A 20,057-nucleotide genomic window follows, 5' to 3' on the forward strand; every position below is an offset into this window, starting at 1 on the left:
TTAGAATGTATTGCAAATCAAAACATATAGCCCAACATTTGTATCACAACTAATGTTGTTATAAATAACTCTTAAGCATATAGGAGGACATGTTTCTTTGTTGACCACTCAACACAAACTAGCTGCATGTGCGCACTTTCCAGTAAATCGTTTAGAGAAAATATCCTTTCTATTTTATTCAGCTATGTTCAATTGTATTCTTCATACTATAAAATAATGAATAATTATGCAAATATTATCTGCTAAATTAACTAGTGTAGCCCACAGCCATATCAGGGCCTAACATAAGGACAACTCAGAGCATGCTATTCTGTTCTTCTGAAATAGACTACATTTTTTCATATCATGTTTCTTTAGACCTGTCTAAAATAAATAATGGATATATTTTGATGGTGTCGCAATACTAAATTGATTTATTAGACTTTTTAAAATGAAGATGCTCCTAAGGTCTGAATCAGTGGCTTGTAGGCTATGCATGGGGATGCTAAACGTGTTTATGCTAATTAACGAGCAATTACCATAAGACCGGCAGTTATTTGCTTGACATTCACCGGCTGACAAAATGTTATGACCGTCTCAGCCCTACCTTGACTTCACTTACATACCATAGGCCTTACATCTATTGCCAACATCTATGGTCAACTGCAGTCCGTGGGGCTGAGCTAAACCCCAATTGCTTTCAGCTACAGTATGCACACAATTCTCTCAACAATACCTTTTCTCTCTCTCTGTGTTGTACGGAACTGGAAAAAGACAACATTGCAACAGACATTATTATTTGAAAGCTGAGTAAGTATAGATATGCAAAATTTGTGACTGACAAAAAGCCTCCTTCAAAAACATCTCCAGTTTGTATATTGTTAGCCCCGTGCCGCTAGCTGCCTGAAGCCACGCACTGGACTTGTATGATCACCCGGCTATGCATGCCTTTCCCTAACGTCACCATGCCGTGTCGATTGCTGTTCTGGTTTGTAACTATTGTTTTATTTCACTGTAGAGCCTCTAGCACTGCTCAACACGCCTCGGCAAACAATTTAGTTCCACCCCCCACAAACGCAGTGACATCACCTGGTTTAAATGCTATTTCTAGAGACAATATCTCTTTCATTATCACTATATGCACAGGTTTACCCCCACTGTATTCACATCATACTATACCTTTGTCTGTACATTATGCCTTGAATATATTCTACCGTGCCCAGAAATCTGCTCCTTTTACTCTCTGTTCTGAATGAACTAGGCGTCCAGTTCTGTTAGCCTTTAGCCGTACCCTTATCCTACTCCTCCTCTGTTCCTCTGGTGATGTAGGAGGAGGTTAATCCAGGCCCTGCAGTGTCTACCTCCACTCCCACTCCCCAGGCTCTCTCATTTGTTGACTTCTGCAACCGTAAAAGCCTTGGTTTCATGCTCGTTAACATTACAAGCCTCCTCCCCAAAATTTGTTTTATTCACCAATCACCAATAGCACACTCCACCAATCTGGATGTCCTAGCCGTGTCTGAATCCTGGCTTAGGAAGACAACCAAAAACCTTGAAATTTCCATTCCTAACTATAACATTTTCCGACAAGATAGAACTGCCAAAGGGGGCGGTGTTGCAATTTACTACAAAGATAACCTGCAGAGTTCTGTCTTACTATTCAGGTCTGTACCCAAACAATTTGAGCTTATACTTCTAAAAATTTCAGAAACAAGTCTCTCACCGTTGCCGCTTGCTATAGACAACCCTCTGCCCCCTGCTGTGCCCTGGACGCCATATGTGATTTGATTGCCCCTCATCTATCTTCTGAGTTCGTGCTGCTAGGTGACCTAAACTGGGACATGCTTAACACCCAGGCCATCCTACAATCTAAGCTTGATGCCCTCAATCTCACACAATTTATCAATAAGCCTACCAGATATAACCCCAAATCCGTAAACACGGGCACCCTCATAGATATCATCCTAACTAACTCACCCTCCAAATACACCTCTGCTGTTTTCAACCAAGATCTCAGCGATCACTGCCTCATTGCCTGCATCCGTAATGGGTCTGCGAGCAAACGACCACCCCTCATCACTGTCAAACACTCCCTAAAACACTTCTGCGAGCAGGCCTTTCTAATCGACCTGGCCGGGGTATCCTGGAACGACATTGACCTCATCCCGACAGTAGAAGATGCCTGGTTATTCTTTAAAAGTGCCTTCCTCATCATCTTAAATAGGCATGCCCCATTCAAAAAATGTAGAACCAGGAATAGATATAGCCCTTGGTTCACTCCAGACCTGTCTGCCCTTGACCAGCACAAAGACATCCTGTAGCGTACTGCATTAGCATCGAATAGCCCCCCCAATATACACAGGCAGTCAGGAAAGCTAAGGCTAGCTTTTTCAAACAGAAATTTGCATCCTGCAGTACAAACTCAAAAAGTTCTGGGACACTGTAAAGTCCATGGAGAATAAGAGCAACTCATCCCAGCTACCCACTGCTCTGAGGCTAGGAAACACTGTTACAACCGACAAATCCACTATAATTGAGAATTTCAATAAGCATTTCTCTACGGCTGGCCATGCTTTCCACCTGGCTAGCCCTACCCCGGTCAACTGCCCGGCACCCTCCACAGCAACCAGCCCAAGCCCCCACCATTTCTCCTTCACCCATATCCAGATAGCTGATGTTCTGAAAGAGCTGCAAAATCTTGACCCCTACAAAATATTATTTTTTATTTATTTCACCTTTATTTAACCAGGTAGGCAAGTTGAGAACAAGTTCTCATTTACAATTGCGACCTGGCCAAGATAAAGCAAAGCAGTTCGACAGATACAATGACACAGAGTTACACATGGAGTAAAACAAACATACAGTCAATAATATAGTATAAACAAGTCTATATACAATGTGAGCAAATGAGGTGAGAAGGGAGGTAAAGGCAAAAAAGGCCATGGTGGCAAATAAATACAATATAGCAAGTAAAACACTGGAATGGTAGTTTTGCAATGGAAGAATGTGCAAAGTAGAAATAAAAATAATGGGGTGCAAAGGAGCAAAATAAATAAATAAATAAAATACAGTTGGGAAAGAGGTAGTTGATTGGGCTAAATTATAGGTGGGCTATGTACAGGTGCAGTAATCTGTGAGCTGCTCTGACAGTTGGTGCTTAAAGCTAGTGAGGGAGATGTGTTTCCAGTTTCAGAGATTTTTGTAGTTTGTTCCAGTCATTGGCAGCAGAGAACTGGAAGGAGAGGCGGCCAAAGAAAGAATTGGTTTTGGGGGTGACTAGAGATATATACCTGCTGGAGCGTGTGCTACAGGTGGGAGATGCTATGGTGACCAGCGAGCTGAGATAAGGGGGGACTTTACCTAGCAGGGTCTTGTAGATGACATGGAGCCGGTGGGTTTGGCGACGAGTATGAAGCGAGGGCCAGCCAACGAGAGCGTACAGGTCGCAATGGTGGGTAGTATATGGGGCTTTGGTGACAAAACGGATTGCACTGTGATAGACTGCATCCAATTTGTTGAGTAGGGTATTGGAGGCTATTTTGTAAATGACATCGCCAAAGTCGAGGATTGGTAGGATGGTCAGTTTTACAAGGGTATGTTTGGCAGCATGAGTGAAGGATGCTTTGTTGCGAAATAGGAAGCCAATTCTAGATTTAACTTTGGATTGGAGATGTTTGATATGGGTCTGGAAGGAGAATTTACAGTCTAACCAGACACCTAAGTATTTGTAGTTGTCCACGTATTCTAAGTCAGAGCCGTCCAGAGTAGTGATGTTGGACAGGCGGGTAGGTGCAGGTAGCGATCGGTTGTAGAGCATGCATTTAGTTTTACTTGTATTTAAGAGCAATTGGAGGCCACGGAAGGAGAGTTGTATGGCATTGAAGCTTGCCTGGAGGGTTGTTAACACAGTGTCCAAAGAAGTGCCGGAAGTATACAGAATGGTGTCGTCTGCGTAGAGGTGGATCAGAGACTCACCAGCAGCAAGAGCGACCTCATTGATGTATAGAGAGAAGAGAGACGGTCCAAGAATTTAACCCTGTGGCACCCCCATAGAGACTGCCAGAGGTCCGGACAGCAGACCCTCCGATTTGACACACTGAACTCTATCAGAGAAGTAGTTGGTGAACCAGGCGAGGCAATCATTTGAGAAACCAAGGCTGTCGAGTCTGCCGATGAGGATGTGGTGATTGACAGAGTCTAAAGCCTTGGCCAGATCAATGAATACGGCTGCACAGTAATGTTTCTTATCGATGGCGGTTAAGATATCGTTTAGGACCTTGAGCGTGGCTGAGGTGCACCCATGACCAGCTCTGAAACCAGATTGCATAGCAGAGAAGGTATGGTGAGATTCAAAATGGTCGGTAATCTGTTTGTTGACTTGGCTTTCGAAGACCTTAGAAAGGCATGGTAGGATAGATATAGGTCTGTAGCAGTTTGGGTCAAGAGTGACCCCCCCTTTGAAGAGGGGGATGACCGCAGCTGCTTTCCAATCTTTGGGAATCTCAGACAACATGAAAGAGAGGTTGAACAGGCTAGTAATAGGGGTGGCAACAATTTCGGCAGATAATTTTAGAAAGAAAGGGTCCAGATTGTCTAGCCCGGCTGATTTGTAGGGGTCCAGATTTTGCAGCTGTTTCAGAACATCAGCTGAATGGATTTGGGAGAAGGAGAAATGGGGAAGGCTTGGGCGAGTTGCTGTTGGGGGTGCAGTGCTGTTGACCGGGGTAGGAGTAGCCAGATGGAAAGCATGGCCAGCCGTAGAAAAATGCTTATTGAAATTCTCAATTATGGTGGATTTATCAGTGGTGACAGTGTTTCCTATCTTCAGTGCAGTGGGCAGCTGGGAGGAGGTGTTCTTATTCTCCATGGACTTTACAGTGTCCCAGAACTTTTTTGAGTTAGTGTTGCAGGAAGCAAATTTCTGCTTGAAAAAGCTAGCCTTGGCTTTTCTAACTGCCTGTGTATAATGGTTTCTAGCTTCCCTGAATAGCTGCATATCACGGGGGCTGTTCGATGCTAATGCAGAACGCCATAGGATGTTTTTGTGTTGGTTAAGGGCAGTCAGGTCTGGGGAGAACCATGTTCCTGGTTCTAAATTTCTTGAATGGGGCATGTTTATTTAATATGGTTAGGAAGGCATTTAAAAAAAATATCCAGGCATCCTCTACTGACGGGATGAGATCAATATCCTTCCAGGATACCCCGGCCAGGTCGATTAGAAAGGCCTGCTCGCTGAAGTGTTTCAGGGAGCGTTTTACAGTGATGAGTGGAGGTCGTTTGACCGCGGACCCATTACGGATGCAGGCAATGAGGCAGTGATCGCTGAGATCTTGGTTGAAGACAGCAGAGGTGTATTTAGAGGGGAAGTTGATTAGGATGATATCTATGAGGGTGCCCGTGTTTAAGGCTTTGGGGAGGTACCTGGTAGGTTCATTGATCATTTGTGTGAGATTGAGGGCATCAAGTTTAGATTGTAGGATGGCTGGGGTGTTAAGCATGTTCCAGTTTAGGTCGCCTAGCAGCACAAGCTCTGAAGATAGATGGGGGGCAATCAGTTCACATATGGTGTCCAGAGCACAGCTGGGGGCAGAGGGTGGTCTATAGCAGGCGGCAACGGTGAGAGACTTGTTTTTAGAGAGGTGGATTTTTAAAAGTAGAAGTTCAAATTGTTTGGGTACAGACCTGTATAGTAGGACAGAACTCTGCAGGCTATCTTTGCAGTAGATTGCAACACCTCCCCCTTTGGCAGTTCTATCTTGTCTGAAAATGTTATAGTTTGGAATTAAAATTTCTGAATTTTTGGTGGTCTTCCTAAGCCAAGATTCAGACACAGCTAGAACATCCGGGTTGGCAGAGTGTGCTAAAGCAGTGAATAGAACAAACTTAGGGAGGAGGCTTCTAATGTTAACATGCATGAAACCAAGGCTATTACGGTTACAGAAGTCGTCAAAAGAGAGCGCCTGGGGAATAGGAGTGGAGCTAGGCACTGCAGGGCCTGGATTCACCTCTACATCGCCAGAGGAACATAGGAGGAGTAGAATAAGGGTGCGGCTGAAAGCAATAAGTATTGGTCGTCTAGAACGTCTGGAACAGAGAGTAAAAGGAGGTTTCTGGGGGCGATAAAATAGCATCAAGGTAAAATGTACAGACAAAGGTATGGTAGGATGTGAATACAGTGGAGGTAAACCTAGGTATTGAGTGATGAAGAGAGAGATATTGTCTCTAGAAACATAATTGAAACCAGGAGATGTCATTGCATGTGTGGGTGGTGGAACTAATAGGTTGGATAAGGTATAGTGAGCAGGACTAGAGGCTCTACAGTGAAATAAGCCAATAAACACTAATAAACACTAACCAGAACAGACCCTCTCTTTCTTAAAGAAAGGGTCTGCCGAAATTGTTGCAACCCCTATTACTAGCCTGTTCAACCTCTCTTTCGTATCATCTGTGATTCCCAAAGATTGGAAAGCTGCCGCGGTCATCCCCCTCTTTAAAGTGGGAGACACTCTAGACCCAAACTGCTACAGACCTATATCATCCTACCCTGCCTTTCTAAGGTCTTCGAAAGCCAAGTTATCAAACAGATTACTGACCATTTTGAATCACATCGTACCTTCTCCACTATGCAATCTGGTTTCCGAGCTGGTTATGGGTGCACCTCAGCCACGCTCAAGGTCCTTAATGATATCATAACCGCCATCGATAAGAGACATTACTGTGCAGATGTATTCATCGACCTGGCCAAGGCTTTCGACTCTGCCAATCACCACATTCTTATTGGCAGACTCAACAGCCTTGGTTTCTCAAATGATTGCCTCGCCTGGTTCACCAACTAATTCTCTGATAGAGCTCAGTGTGTCAAATCGGAGGGCCTGTTGTCCGGACCTCTGGCAGGCTCTATGGGGGTGCCACTGGGTTCAATTCTCGGGCTGACTCTCTTCTCTGTATACATCAATGATGTCGCTCTTGCTGCTGGTGATTCTCTGATCCACCTCTACCCAGACGACACTATTCTGTAGGCTTCTGGCTCTTCTTTGGACACTGTGTTAACTAACCTCCAGACGAGCTTCTATGCCATACAACTCTCCTTCCGTGGCCTCCAACTGCTCTTAAATGCAAATAAAACTAAATGCATGCTATTCAACCGATCATTGCCCGCACCTGCCCGCCCATCCAGCATCACTACTCTGGGCAGCTCTGACTTAGAATACGTGGATAACTACAAATACCTAGGTGCCAAACCCACTGGCTACAGGTTATCTACAAGTCTCTGCTAGGTAAAGCCCTGCCCTATCTTAGCTCGCTGGTCACCATAGCCGCACCCACTCGTAGCACACGCTCCAGCAGGTATATCTCACTGGTCACCCCCAAAGCCAATTCCTCCTTTGGTCGCCTTTCCTTCCAGTTCTCTGCTGCCACTGACTGGAACGAATTGCAAAAATCACTGAAGCTGGAGATTCCCATCTCCCTCACTAGCTTTAAGAACCAGCTGTCAGAGCAGCTCACAGATCACTGCACCTGTTCATAGCCCATCTGTGTACAGCCCATCTATCTACCTCATTCCCATACTGTATTTATTTATTTTGCTCCTTTTGCACCACAGTATCTCCACTTGCACATCCATATTTTGCACATCTACCATCCCAGTGTTTAACTGCCATATTGTAATTACTTCGCCACCATGGCGTATTTATTGCCTTAACTCCCTTATTTGACCTTATTTGCACTCACTGTATATAGACTTTTGTTTTCTTTTTTTCTACTGTATTATTGACTGTATGTTTTGTTCAGTCCATGTGTAACTCTGTGTTGTTGTATGTGTCGAACTGCTTAACCTTATCTTGGCCAGGTCGCAGTTGCAAATGAGAACTTGTTCTCAACTAGCTTACCTGGTTAAATAAAGGTGAAAAAATGCATGCATATTTAACCATTTACAAAACAATTGAGGCTGAAATTAGGATTTTATTTTAGGAATAAGGCCTGTTTTTCTTTTGAAGCAAGAAGGAGGCTAGTATAAGCTACATTTATGCCTTTACTTGACTATGGGGATATTTTATATATGAATGCTTCCGCTCAGTGTTTGAGCTCAATAGACACCCTTTACCATGGCACTTTGAGATAGATTTTAAACTGCAAAACCCTTACGCACCACTGCACTTTGTATACCAGGTTTGGCTGGCCTTCTCTAGTCACTCGTAGGCTCATGCACTGGTATACCTTTATTTACAAAGCCATTTTGGGTTTACTAACTTTTTATTTGGGCATTTTTATTGTTCAGAAATGTGGTGAGTACTCTCTTCGTTCGCTGGACTTAATCCTGCTAACTGTTCCAAATGTCCGATCTGAATTTGGTAAAAGGGCTTTTATGTACTCTGCACCATCGTGCCAAAGCTTAGCTTCTCCTCTTGTCCTTTTGGCCCCAATATCCCCACAGGATGAAGCCAAACCTCTCCGCCCGCTTGGCACGGAATGCCTTGACATAGAGGACACATTGGATGGCTACAGAAACAATACGTGTTCTGACGGGCTTTACCTGTTGAAGCATACATCGAATAGACACGTGACAAGTTCCATTCGTCTATAACAGCAACACATGCAAAACTACTACTCTAAACTTGCCACAGCTTTGAAATTAGAATTCAATGGTTTTGCGACTCACAAACACGACAGCTCACTGGCTAACACTGTCAAACAATCTCAGAATGAACACCCACAAGCTTATTATCATAGGCTTCGTTCAGCTTACTCAATGAAACAGGAATTGAAGAGCTGTTACCATTCAAACAAATGTTTCTGTCATACATGTATCTCACCTTCATTACCTACTTGGGCCCTACAGCCCATGTTGGCTTGCTTATCTTACAACTCAGAGAGCTTGCACGCACAGCTTTCGAGGCGTCATAAGCACTCAACGCTAAGAGCCCTGACATCTTGGTTTTGAAGTTTGACCAGGAGCACTCACTCCAGTTAGAGGGTGCATTATCAGGTATTGGAGCATTGAGAGATGACGCACAACAAAAAGTTTCTACCACGAAACCACGATACAAATACCCACCGTGGTTGAAATAGCTGTAAAATACTTTGCCATTGAAACGACTTCAGCTACAATCGAACTGATCACTACGCTCCTACACCAAACCCACACAAAGTGTCAGAGCACAAGGGTGACAAAGGGTTCAAGGACGATCAAAACGTAGACCAATGTTCTCTAGAAGTTCTACTACGTAAAGAACTAAAGCAAGAAAAAATTGAGAAAATTTAAAAAGTCATTAGGACCAGATGTGAAATCCCCGGACAACAGGTCCGCAGTAATTAACATCCTTAACAAGGACTTTAAAAATCTAATTTCTCCCACACTCACTCGAGACCCTATCCTGGGCCCGCAGGCTTTGTCTATATACTCTGATAGAAAAGGTGTGAAGAAAAAGGTCAAAAGCTTTGCAAAAGCCAAGTCCACTTAAAACCCGATAGATAAGTCGATCTGCTTTCACCTTGAACAGAAATGACACATCACGTCGTTGCGAACAACCACTCCACTTTGTGGGGAATATGTCCACTAAACACAACTCAAAACGGCCATACCTGGAAACAGTCCTGGAGGACTGCTTAACCTGTCATGTGCTAATTGATTTGGGCTTGACAATATCGCTCATCTCTTAAACTTGGTTCAATGATCTCAAAAGGGCTTTGAAGTCAATTAAACGTTGGTTAGAAAGGGAACGATGTGACACTACACTTCGAGGTTTCACTCAGACTAACTCGCCTCTCACATTGAGAATGATGCTGAAACTACAATTCCAGGACGCATCGCTTGTTCATCCTGTGTATGTTACCAGCCTCAAATCTGAACCCCTGATACTCGGTGCAGACTTGATTGATTGTTTACTCCCACTGATGGATTGGAAAACCAACCATGTATGGTCACAGGTCACAATGCCGTCTCCACTGACCACACTGTCTTCTCCTAACGCTAGCTGCAACGCAGTCATCCACGAGGGGTATCTGTTGACAGGACCCCTTGGGAAAAATACATTTCGAAACCCCTTGGTGCAGAATCCGATCCAAGGAGATATTACGATATCTCAACACATTCCAAATAATGACCATTATTTTCATGATTTCGAGCCAGCAGTCTCTGTGAACAAGCAACTTCCCTCCTTCTTGGAGTCATGCAATACTGTAGTTGAGATGAACTTCTCTTGCCCTTTGGACACTTTCGCAAACACTGTGGCCATCTCAGGAAAAAAAAGCATCAACGTGTAGAGTGTACTTTGCTTCTGATGATACATTTTCCGCTTTGTCACCCCTTACAATGACACTATTGGCGTCAGTCCCAATGACTCTCACTGGTGAAACACTGCGATATTACAGACAGATATCCTCGTCTCAGTTCACAGGTACTGAAACGGTTGCCACACGCAGACGCTGTGGTGACTGACAGGCCTCAACAGCCACTGAGCGTTTTGAAGCACAAACATCAGGATATTTGGTTAACAGAATGAGCAGTAAAGAGTAAATGATTATGGTAATGGAACTGACTACACAGTCCTCAGTAATGACAGTCTGGGCACAGCAAGCACTCAGCACTGTTGCCAGGGCCAACAGTTAAATCATGCTAAAGATAATCACTCATACATTCTCTGCTCTCTTTCTTTTGGCTGAGATTGAACATTAACTACAAGGTGAAGGACTAGAAAGAAAGAGAGAGAATGGGAGATAGAGGGAAAGAAATAGAGGTAGAGGAAGAGAATGGGAGAGAGAGGAAGAGAGAGGGGGAGAGAGGGGTAGAGGGAGAGAGAGTTAGAGAGAGACAGAGACAAAGTGAGAAAAATTACAATGACGCACAAGGAGAAACACAATCATCTGGAGTACCTGAGAGATAACAAGACAACCATTTGAAAATGGAAAGACCCAAATGCAATAAAATGCTAATTAATTACTTAAAAATCATACAATGTGATTTTCTGGATTTTTGTTTTAGATTCCGTCTCTCACAGCTGAAGTGTACCTATGATCAAAATTAACGACCTCTACATGCTTTGTAAGTAGGAAAACCTGCAAAATCGGCAGTGTATCAAATACTTGTTCTCCCCACTGTAGGAAATAGGGTGCCATTTCGGACGCAGACATTATCTGGGTACAGCATAGCTAAGTGAAAGTACAGGACAGTACAGATTGTCTGGAACAGTGTCTGCCCAATTAATTCAACTCATATAAAGGGATGGCCGGGGCAAGGTTTGAGACCAAAATATATTTCTGTTGTGTGGGTAAGTTAATAATTGAAAGTATTGGTGAATAATATGATGCACACGGATCAAGGTTGTTAAAAACATATTGTTACAGTGAATAAAGTCAATTCAGACTGACTGGAGCAGCTCCCTTGCCTGTGTGATCATCTCCGACCAAGTCATATTCCATACTATACTGCAAAGATCATTGCACCTTTATGTCCCACAGTATGTATGCTGAATTCCCACAGTCATTGGCTGCAATAAATATATTATGGGAGAGGATTAAAAGATAGCATCAGACATAGCATCAGCCATATACAGTATATCTCAATATATATACAGTGCCTTTAGAAAGAATTCACAACCCTTGACTTTTTCCACATTTTGTTGTTACAGCCTGAATTTAGAATGGATTCAATATAGACGTTGTGTCACTGGCCTACATACAATACCCCATAACGTCAAAGTGGAATTATGTTTTTAGAAAATTTTACAAATTAATTAAAAATGAAAAGCTGAAATGTCGTGAGTCAATAATTATTCAACCCCTTTTTTATGCAAAGCTTGAATAAGTTCAGGAGTAAAAATGTGCTTAATAAGTCACAATAAGTTGCGCGGTCTCACCTTGTGTGCAAAAATAACATGATTGACACAATTATACGCAAGGTCCCTGTCACGAATATTACCGAAGGTGACTCCCCTTCTTGTTCGGGTGGCGCTCGGCGGTCGTCGTCGCCGGTCTACTAGCTATCACCGATCCGTTTGTTCCTTTGGTTTTGTCTGATTGGTATCACCTGTTTCTTGTTTGGCTGTTAGGGTGGGGTTATATAAATTTGTTCAGCCCGCTTCTGTTTCGCGCGGGCTTGTTCGTCTGTTCTGTGTTTGAGTGTATTTTGTTTGCATTTTCGGGTTTCGCGCCGTCCGTTATTACTTCTGATCATTTGTTTTCCTACTTTTGTTCATGTTATTTTTCCTGGACATTAAAGCGTGTTTTTCCCACATCTTTTGCTCTCTGCCCCTGACTCCATACCTCTTCACTCATTTATCGTAACAGTCCCTCAGTCAAGTAGTGAATTTCAAACACAGATTCAACCACAAATACCAGGAATGTTTTTCCAATCCCACGCAAAGAAGGGCAGCTATTGGTAAATGAAAAAAATACGGACATTGAAAATCCCCTTTGTGCATGGTGAAGTTACTAATTACACTTTGGATGGTGTATCAACACACCCACTACAAAGATACAGGCTTTTCACCATGGATTTCTGTAAGGGCTCTCGTCGTAATGAGGATCGGACCAAAGCGCTGCGTGGTAAGTGTTCGTGATTTTTTTAAATAAAAAAACATTCGAACAAAATAACCATATAACAAAGAGGGAAAACCGAAACAGTTCTGTAAGGTGCATAAACTATACAGAAAACAACGACACACAAAACACAGGTGAGAAAAAGGCTGCCTAAGTATGATTCCCAATCAGACAACGATAGACAGCTGCCTCTGATTGAGAACCACACCCGGCCAAACACAAAGAAATAGAAAACATAGAAATAAAAAACTAGAATGCCCACCCTAATCACAACCTGGCCTAACCAAAATAGAAAATAAAAACCTCTCTATGGCCAGGGCGTGACAATTTCACCATTGGTGACCTTCAAACAGTTGCATAGTTTAATGGCTGTGATCGGAGAAAACTGAGCATGGATCAACATTGCAGTTACTCCACAATACTAACCTAAATGACAGAGTGAAAAGAAGGAAGCCTGTACATAATAACAATATTCCAAAACATGCATCCTGTTTGCAATAAGGCACTGAAGTAAAACTGCAAAAAATGTGTCAAAGAAATTTACTTTATGTCCTGAATACAAGGTATTATGTTCGGGGCAAATTCAACGTAATACATCACTGAGTACCACTCTTCATATTTTCAAGCATGGTGGTGGTTCCATCACGTCATTGGTATACTTGTCATCTGCAAGGACTAGGGAGTTTTTTAAGACAAAAAGAAACGTAATAGGGCGTCCCGAGTGGCACAGCAGTCTAAGGCACTGCAATGCTAGAGGCTTCACTACAGACCCTGGTTTGATCCCGGGGGGCTTTACTAGGCTCATTGTGCTCTTGCAACTCCTTGTGGCGTGTCGGGTGCCTGTAGGTTGACCCCGGTTGTCAGTTGATTGGTGTTTCCCCCAACACATTGATGTGGATGGCTTCCGGGTTAAGTGGGCGGGTGTTAAGAAGCACGGTTTGGTGGGTCATGTTTCGGAGGACGCATTACTCAATGTTTACCTCTTGAGCCTGTTGGGGAGTTGCAAGCGATGAGACAAAATAAAAATTGGGGAGGAAAGGGCATAAAATCCAACAACAAACAAAATAAACAGAATAGAGCTTAGCACAGGCAAAATCCTTGAGGAAAACCTGGCTCAGTCTGCTTTCCACCAGACACTGGTCTGGTGATAAATTCACCTTCTAGCAGGACAATAACCTAAAACACAAGGCCAAATATACACGGGAGTTGCTTACCAAGATAACATTAAATGTTTCTGAGTGGCCTAGTTACAGTTTTGACTTAAATCGGATTGAAAATCTATAGAAAGACTTCAAAATGGCTGTCTAGCAATGACCAACAACCAACCTGACAGAGCTTGAAGAATTGTACAATTGTTGTGCAAAGCTCTTAGAGACCAAGAAACACTCACAGATGTAATCGCTGCCAAAGGTGATTCTAACATGTATTGACTCAGCGGTGTGAATACTTATCTATGCTGAATAAAAATATGAACGCAACATGTAAAGTGTTGGTTCCATGTTTCATGAGCTGAAATAAAAGATAGCAGAAATGTTTCAAATGCACAAAAATATAATTTCTCTCAGATTATGTGCACACATTTGTTTACATCCCTTTTATTGAGAATTTCTCCTTTGTCAAGATAATCCATCCACTTGACAGTTGTGGAATATCAAGAAGCTGACTAAACAGCATGATCATTATACAGATTCACCTTGTGCTGGCGACAATAAATGGCCATGCTAAAATGTACGGTTTTGTCACACAGGGAGTGCGCATTTGACATGCTGACTGCAGGAATGTTCTTTTCTCTACCATAAACCATTTTAAAGAATTTGGGAGTTTGTCCAATTGTCCTCACAACCGCAGATCAAGTGAAACCACGCCAGCCCAGGACCTCCACCTGCAGGATTGTCTGAGACCAGCTTCAAGGACAGCTGATGAAACTGGGTTTGCACAACCAAATCATTTCTGCACAAACTGTCAGAAACCATCTCAGGCAAGCTCAACTGCGTGCTCATCTTCCACAGCAGGGTCTTGACCTGACTACAGTTCGGCTTGTAACCAACTTCATTTGGCAAAGAATCACCTTTGATGGCCACTGGCACGCCGGGCAGATTGCAGATGGCATAGCATGTATGGCATTGTGTGGGCGAGAGGTTTGCTGATGTCAACGTTTTGAGTGCCCCAAGGTGGCGGTGGGGTTATTGTATGGGAAGGCATAAGCTACGGACAACGAACACAATTACATTTTATGTAGACTCATTTTATGTAGGCTCATTATCATGCCATTCATCCAGTTCTTCCATGGCCTGCATGGAAGAACTCGCTCATTATGGTATATTGTGTATAGATGGACGAGAAAAATAAATTGATGTTTAACATCAGGGCTGTAAAACTAACAGCCGTGTCTCTAATATAAGATTTCAAGAGTGTTATAGTGGTGGAAATATACAAAGTGTGTGTGTGTGTGTAAGCTTCTTTCTCCAGAGGGTGACTGTGATAAGGTGCATCTCGGTGAGAGGTGTAAGAGTCAGGCGCAGGAGAGCAGGGATTTCTGAGAAGCGTGTTTAATATAGATATATGTATGTATATATATATACACACACACACATAGTCCACCAATATAAAATTGGCACAGATGAAAATCCAAAACTACGCTCTGGAAGGAACAGAAACTCGTGTCAATACACGGAGGAACAACCACAGTTCCGACACTACATACACGTACGTCATAGCGAAAACAATAAACAGCATAGATAATCGAACGCAAATACTCACAAGCTTAATGCTGCACGAATTAAGGCAGGCAACAGGTGCCCTCTATACACACAGAAATAAAAGCAATTGAAACCAGGGGCCTGTTGCACAAAACTAGGATAAGGGATTAAGCCAGGATATCTTGGTGATCCTGGCTCAATTGATCCGTAATCCGGTTGCACTAAAGATGGATAGGGGGCAGGAGGATATGTTATGGTATAAATTACCATGGAGATTTATTCTGTGGAGCTAGCCTGCTCCAGACCAGGCTAAATTCCAGGATCTATTTAATCTCATCCCTAATGTCAGTCAGCAGTCACCACAAATGGAAACCAATAGTTATTTCACTGCTCACTATACATTGTTATCACATATAACTAGACCCACTGTTATTATTTAAACGTTTGTGATCATTAATTTCAATGATTTTGGATAAAAAATGATTTTTAGATGATGTTGCTATCATTAGATAATTTACAGTTTCCCATAGACTATAAGGCTATATATAAAATGATAGAATATTAGGGCCACAGAGGGGAAAAAAACACAAGTCATAATATTGTAACCAGTTGTTTTAAAGGAGGACAGTTGTTAAAATGACAGATGTGGGGCATTTCGTGAAATTGTACTTCAGTATGGTTTCATAAACAAAGACATGCTGATGTGCCAGAATATTAAGTATCACATTGTCATAAGTATCAAAACTGTAAAAACAATATGTAGCTTTTCTGCAGAAAGAACCAGCCTCATAAATTTATGACTTTATCCTTTTTCTTCAGTGTGGCCCTAGTACTCTGTCATATAAACAAATACACATTCCATATGAATATAAAAACACAATGTGTAACATTATGTTCCTTTATTGAATAAGGACAAAACAAAGCAGGTAAACCATCAGCTCCTTTCGAAACTGAAGTCACAGTGACTCTACAAGATGGAAAGCACAGAATCCAAGCATATTATACAAAATGATACATACACATTCAAAGGTCTGTATATAACACACCCTGCATGTCTGCACACTAAAATAAATGCAGGACAAATCCATACACATCAACTGAACAGACAAATGAATGGATGCAGTAGCCTCCCTGCAGCCTTGTATTACACACAGTATACCGCACAAACATCATAAGAGGCCAAATTCGTCAAAAAACGAACCCAAAAAAACCAAATTCCTCTGCCACCGCAGGACATATTTAACCAAAATTGAAAGCACACATACTAACTAAAATAATTCAACACATATTGGTCCCTCAGCAGCCGGCCACTGTCGTCATCAGGGAAGATTGCCGGATTGTCCCAGTCCATGGCTGGTGGCACTCTGGGGGCCCTCTCCTTCCTCAGGCAGGCCACATTGTGGAGGACAGCACAAGCCACAGTAATATCACATGCCCTAACAGGGCTGACCCTTAATTTGTGAAGGCAGTGAAAGCGTGCCTTCAGGAGGCCAAAGGTCATTTCAACTCTGGCCCTGGTCCTGGCATGGGCATGGTTGTAGGCCTGCTGTGCTTCCTGGGGGTCTGTGAAAGGTGTCAGGAGAAAAGGCTGGCAGCCATACCCCCTGTCTCCCAGCAACACACCAGAGAATTCACCTGTCAACACAAAATCTCATCATTACTACCTCATAAACACAGTGATATTCTTGACACAGCCATGATGGTTATAAATAGGGGTTGTGTGGCTTACCTTGTGATAGGCACTGATAGATTTCAGAGGCCCGAAAGATTCTGGAGTCATGGACTGAGCCAGGCCATTTTGCCACAACATTGCTGATCACACAGTCAGCATTGCAGACCATCTGAAATCATAAGATGAGGAATATTACACCAATCAATGCACATCACTGGCAATGCAGAGTGTTCGTCAATGGACAATATCAAAAAGTTATGTTCACCTGAACATTAATGCTGTGAAAGCATTTCCTATTCACAAAATCGGCCTCATGGGCACCTGAGGGGGCTTTTATCCTTATGTGTGTGCAGTCCACTGCACCAATGACATTGGGGAAACCTGTCACACAAAGTAATGAGTATCCTACTATGTGTTAACAGTTGTCCTGTAATTTGTAGATCCTCTTACCTGCAATCCTATAGAACTCCTCTTTGATGTCACAGAGTCTTCTGTGGCCAGGGAAGGAGATGAAGACATCTGCTAATGCTTTGATAGCCAGACACACACTCCTTATTGTGCGGCAAATTGTGGCCTTGTTCAGCTGTTCTGCATCCCCACTGAGTACAGGAAGGCTCCACTAGCAAAAAGCGCAAGGCCACACAAACCATTTGCTCCACACTCAGTGCATGGCTCCGTGCAGTGCGGTACTTAATCCTGGGACCCAGTAGTCTGCATAGATACCTGATGCCATCTGCAGAAAACCTGTATCTTTCATATAGATGGTCATCAGGGAAGGCCAGTGGGTCCAACCGGTCCCTGAAGACCCTTTCTCGCCTGAAGGCTCTCCTCAGCACAAGTGCTTCTTCATCCACCACATCTCGCACGAATGGGCATGCCATTGTCAGAGCAGAAAGGAACACACAATTTTGGGCCTTCATATAGGCTAGTGGCCACACCTGGTGCTGGGGGGGTGGGCAAAAGAGGGCGATGCCTTATAACGATGACTTGGTTGTACTGATTGCTGGGAAAATAAAAAAAACCTTAGAAAGATGCCACCGTCCTGTGTGCTCACAATAAGAGCTCATATGTCATGGCTCACTTGACTTTACGAGAATATACCTAATTTTTATTTTGAGCTGTGTCATCTTCTTGGAGCTGGGGGAGGAAAGAAAAATAATGATTAATACATTTGTGTTACAGTTAGCATACAGTGTACATTGAAGGCATATCTCACCTCCCTCTCAAGTTTTTTTATTTCAAGGTCCAGTTTCCTAATTGTCCTCTTTTTTATTTCGGACTCCAGTGCAAGATTTTCCATCTTTTTCTTCTTGTACTGAATGTCTATGTCTGCCAGTTCTATTTGGCGCCGGAGGTGGTTGCCATACAACTTTCTGACAGCTTGTGAGCTCTGTGAACACAATACAATTAGCGCAGCTGGAATTTGGCAGGATGTGGTGTCCTTTTATTAATACGCACTATGTTGCCAGGCTGGTTTTCCCACTGTATAGCATCTGGGTCCTGTAAAAGAAATTAGATTTTTTGATTTTGATGAGGACTCCTCACCATTGTAGAGTAAATAGTACTTTCACAGTCTTAACATGATACCTCATCATTACATTACATTTAAGTCATTTAGCAGACGCTCTTATCCAGCTCATGCCTTCTGGAATCCAGAGAGATGGTCTCCTCCTCATCATCGTCTCCATCATGTGCTGTTGCTGCTGCACTGGGGCCTTCACCCTATCACATTTAATCGGATTCATATTGAAGCTAGTAGACAAGACATGCCAGGCCTACAGTATGCCTTTGATGGAGTACTCACTGGATCAGCATCGTCTGGTGCTTGTGCTGGTGGCTCTAACAGGAACACAGTGCTGCCAGGCACTGCAAGGCAATAGGTAAACCAAAGTCAGACAGTCCAAATTGATTCAATATGAATGTGGTTGTATCCCATGTAGAGATGGAAGGACATACCTTGAATGAAGCGGGTGGCATCTTGGGAGGAACCTATGCTCGTCTCTTTCCCCCCAGGGATCCCCTCTAAGACGGGCCTGCCTTTATTTAGCTCCAAGGCCATGTCCTCTGCTGGGGTAAGGTCAGCCTTTGGTGACCCACCACCCGTGCCTTGTCTGTGGGTATTCTTTTTCACTGCTAAAACAGTACAGACAATGTGTGAACAGGCACCTTCTGGGTACAATATATGCTTGTGCTTTGTTAAATATTAGTCAGGGACCATACCATTCTGCAGAATGTTCTTGTATTTGATTTTGACCTGCTGCCATGTCCGTTTTGGCCCGTTCATGTTTAATCTACACACACACACACACACACACACACACACATTTAATGGAGTCACACTGCAAAAAATTACTTGGTATTTTTGTCTTGTTTTCAGTAAAAATATCAAAAAATGTATCATAGCTTTATACAGTGTGATGGAGTTACTTTACACAATTTCACTCATATCTGCAGTGCATTTCAATTAAAAATTTAACCGTTTCATAATTACAGTACAACTGCATTTTTGGAGATGTGAATTAAATATTTGAATTGTAATTGTGATGTTTCAGCGGAGCGGTGAGTGTGTAATTGTGCACTACTTACGCATTCAGGCGGTCTGCAATACTTTGCCACGCTTTTTCTCTTTGCTTTATCACTGTGGCGGTGTTGCCTTTCTTCTTAATTATATCTTTTACCTCCTCGTATGCCTCCATGAGGATTTGTGCTTCCGACGGGGAAAAGTACGCGGCTCTAGTTGCCATGGTAAATCAGTTAATCTGTGATCTGTGGCGGGGTCTATTTGAGTGAGCCGTGAGCGCGCACCTATCCAGGATTGGTTTCACCTGGCTTAATGAATCCGTGTCTGCTCATCCTGGCTTGGTCTTTGTGCAACCAATTAAGCCTGGACGCACATGTTTTGGCTTCATTGAGCTCAGCTGAGTCATTTATCCCTGATGTCTTAATTCTACTTTTGTGCAACAGGCCCCAGGTGTGAAAAGGAACACAGACAAAACAACCAGAAAAGGAAAAAGGGATCGGTAGCGGCTAGTAAACCGGCGATGCCTAGCGCTGCCTGAACAGGGAGAGGAGTTACCTTCAGTAGAAGTCGTGACAGTGAAAGACCAGTCCTCCATTATTCCTCCTCTTCTAAACTACTGAACAATCATGGTGTCTCTGGCTCCAAGAGA

General features: G+C 43.1%; 1 protein-coding gene and 1 long non-coding RNA gene across 3 annotated transcripts; both read right to left on the reverse strand.

Annotated features, from left to right (window-relative positions):
• Positions 1-16,078: 16,078 nt before the first annotated feature.
• Positions 16,079-18,484, reverse strand: LOC135563019 (putative nuclease HARBI1). Of its 2 annotated transcripts, XM_065005664.1 has the most exons (5): positions 18,104-18,484; positions 17,989-18,024; positions 17,338-17,890; positions 16,945-17,056; positions 16,079-16,850 (listed from the first exon to the last, which is right to left on the reverse strand). In XM_065005664.1, the coding sequence occupies exons 3-5, from the start codon at positions 17,404-17,406 to the stop codon at positions 16,480-16,482; spliced, it is 552 nt and encodes a 183-aa protein (XP_064861736.1). In that variant the 5' UTR covers positions 17,407-17,890; positions 17,989-18,024; positions 18,104-18,484; the 3' UTR covers positions 16,079-16,479. The 2 variants fall into 2 exon arrangements, with proteins under 2 accessions (XP_064861736.1, XP_064861735.1); XM_065005663.1 differs by having other exon boundaries at positions 17,338-18,024.
• Positions 18,485-18,526: 42 nt separating this feature from the next.
• LOC135563020 (uncharacterized) lies at positions 18,527-19,851 on the reverse strand. The gene is made up of 4 exons (XR_010460206.1): positions 19,108-19,851; positions 18,844-19,020; positions 18,692-18,753; positions 18,527-18,609 (listed from the first exon to the last, which is right to left on the reverse strand). It is a non-coding gene; the product is annotated as an uncharacterized LOC135563020 (long non-coding RNA).
• Between the last annotated feature and the right edge of the window lie 206 nt (positions 19,852-20,057).

Source organism: Oncorhynchus nerka, linkage group LG20 (genome assembly GCF_034236695.1).
Source record: "Oncorhynchus nerka isolate Pitt River linkage group LG20, Oner_Uvic_2.0, whole genome shotgun sequence".
Taxonomy (NCBI): Eukaryota; Metazoa; Chordata; class Actinopteri; order Salmoniformes; family Salmonidae; genus Oncorhynchus; species Oncorhynchus nerka.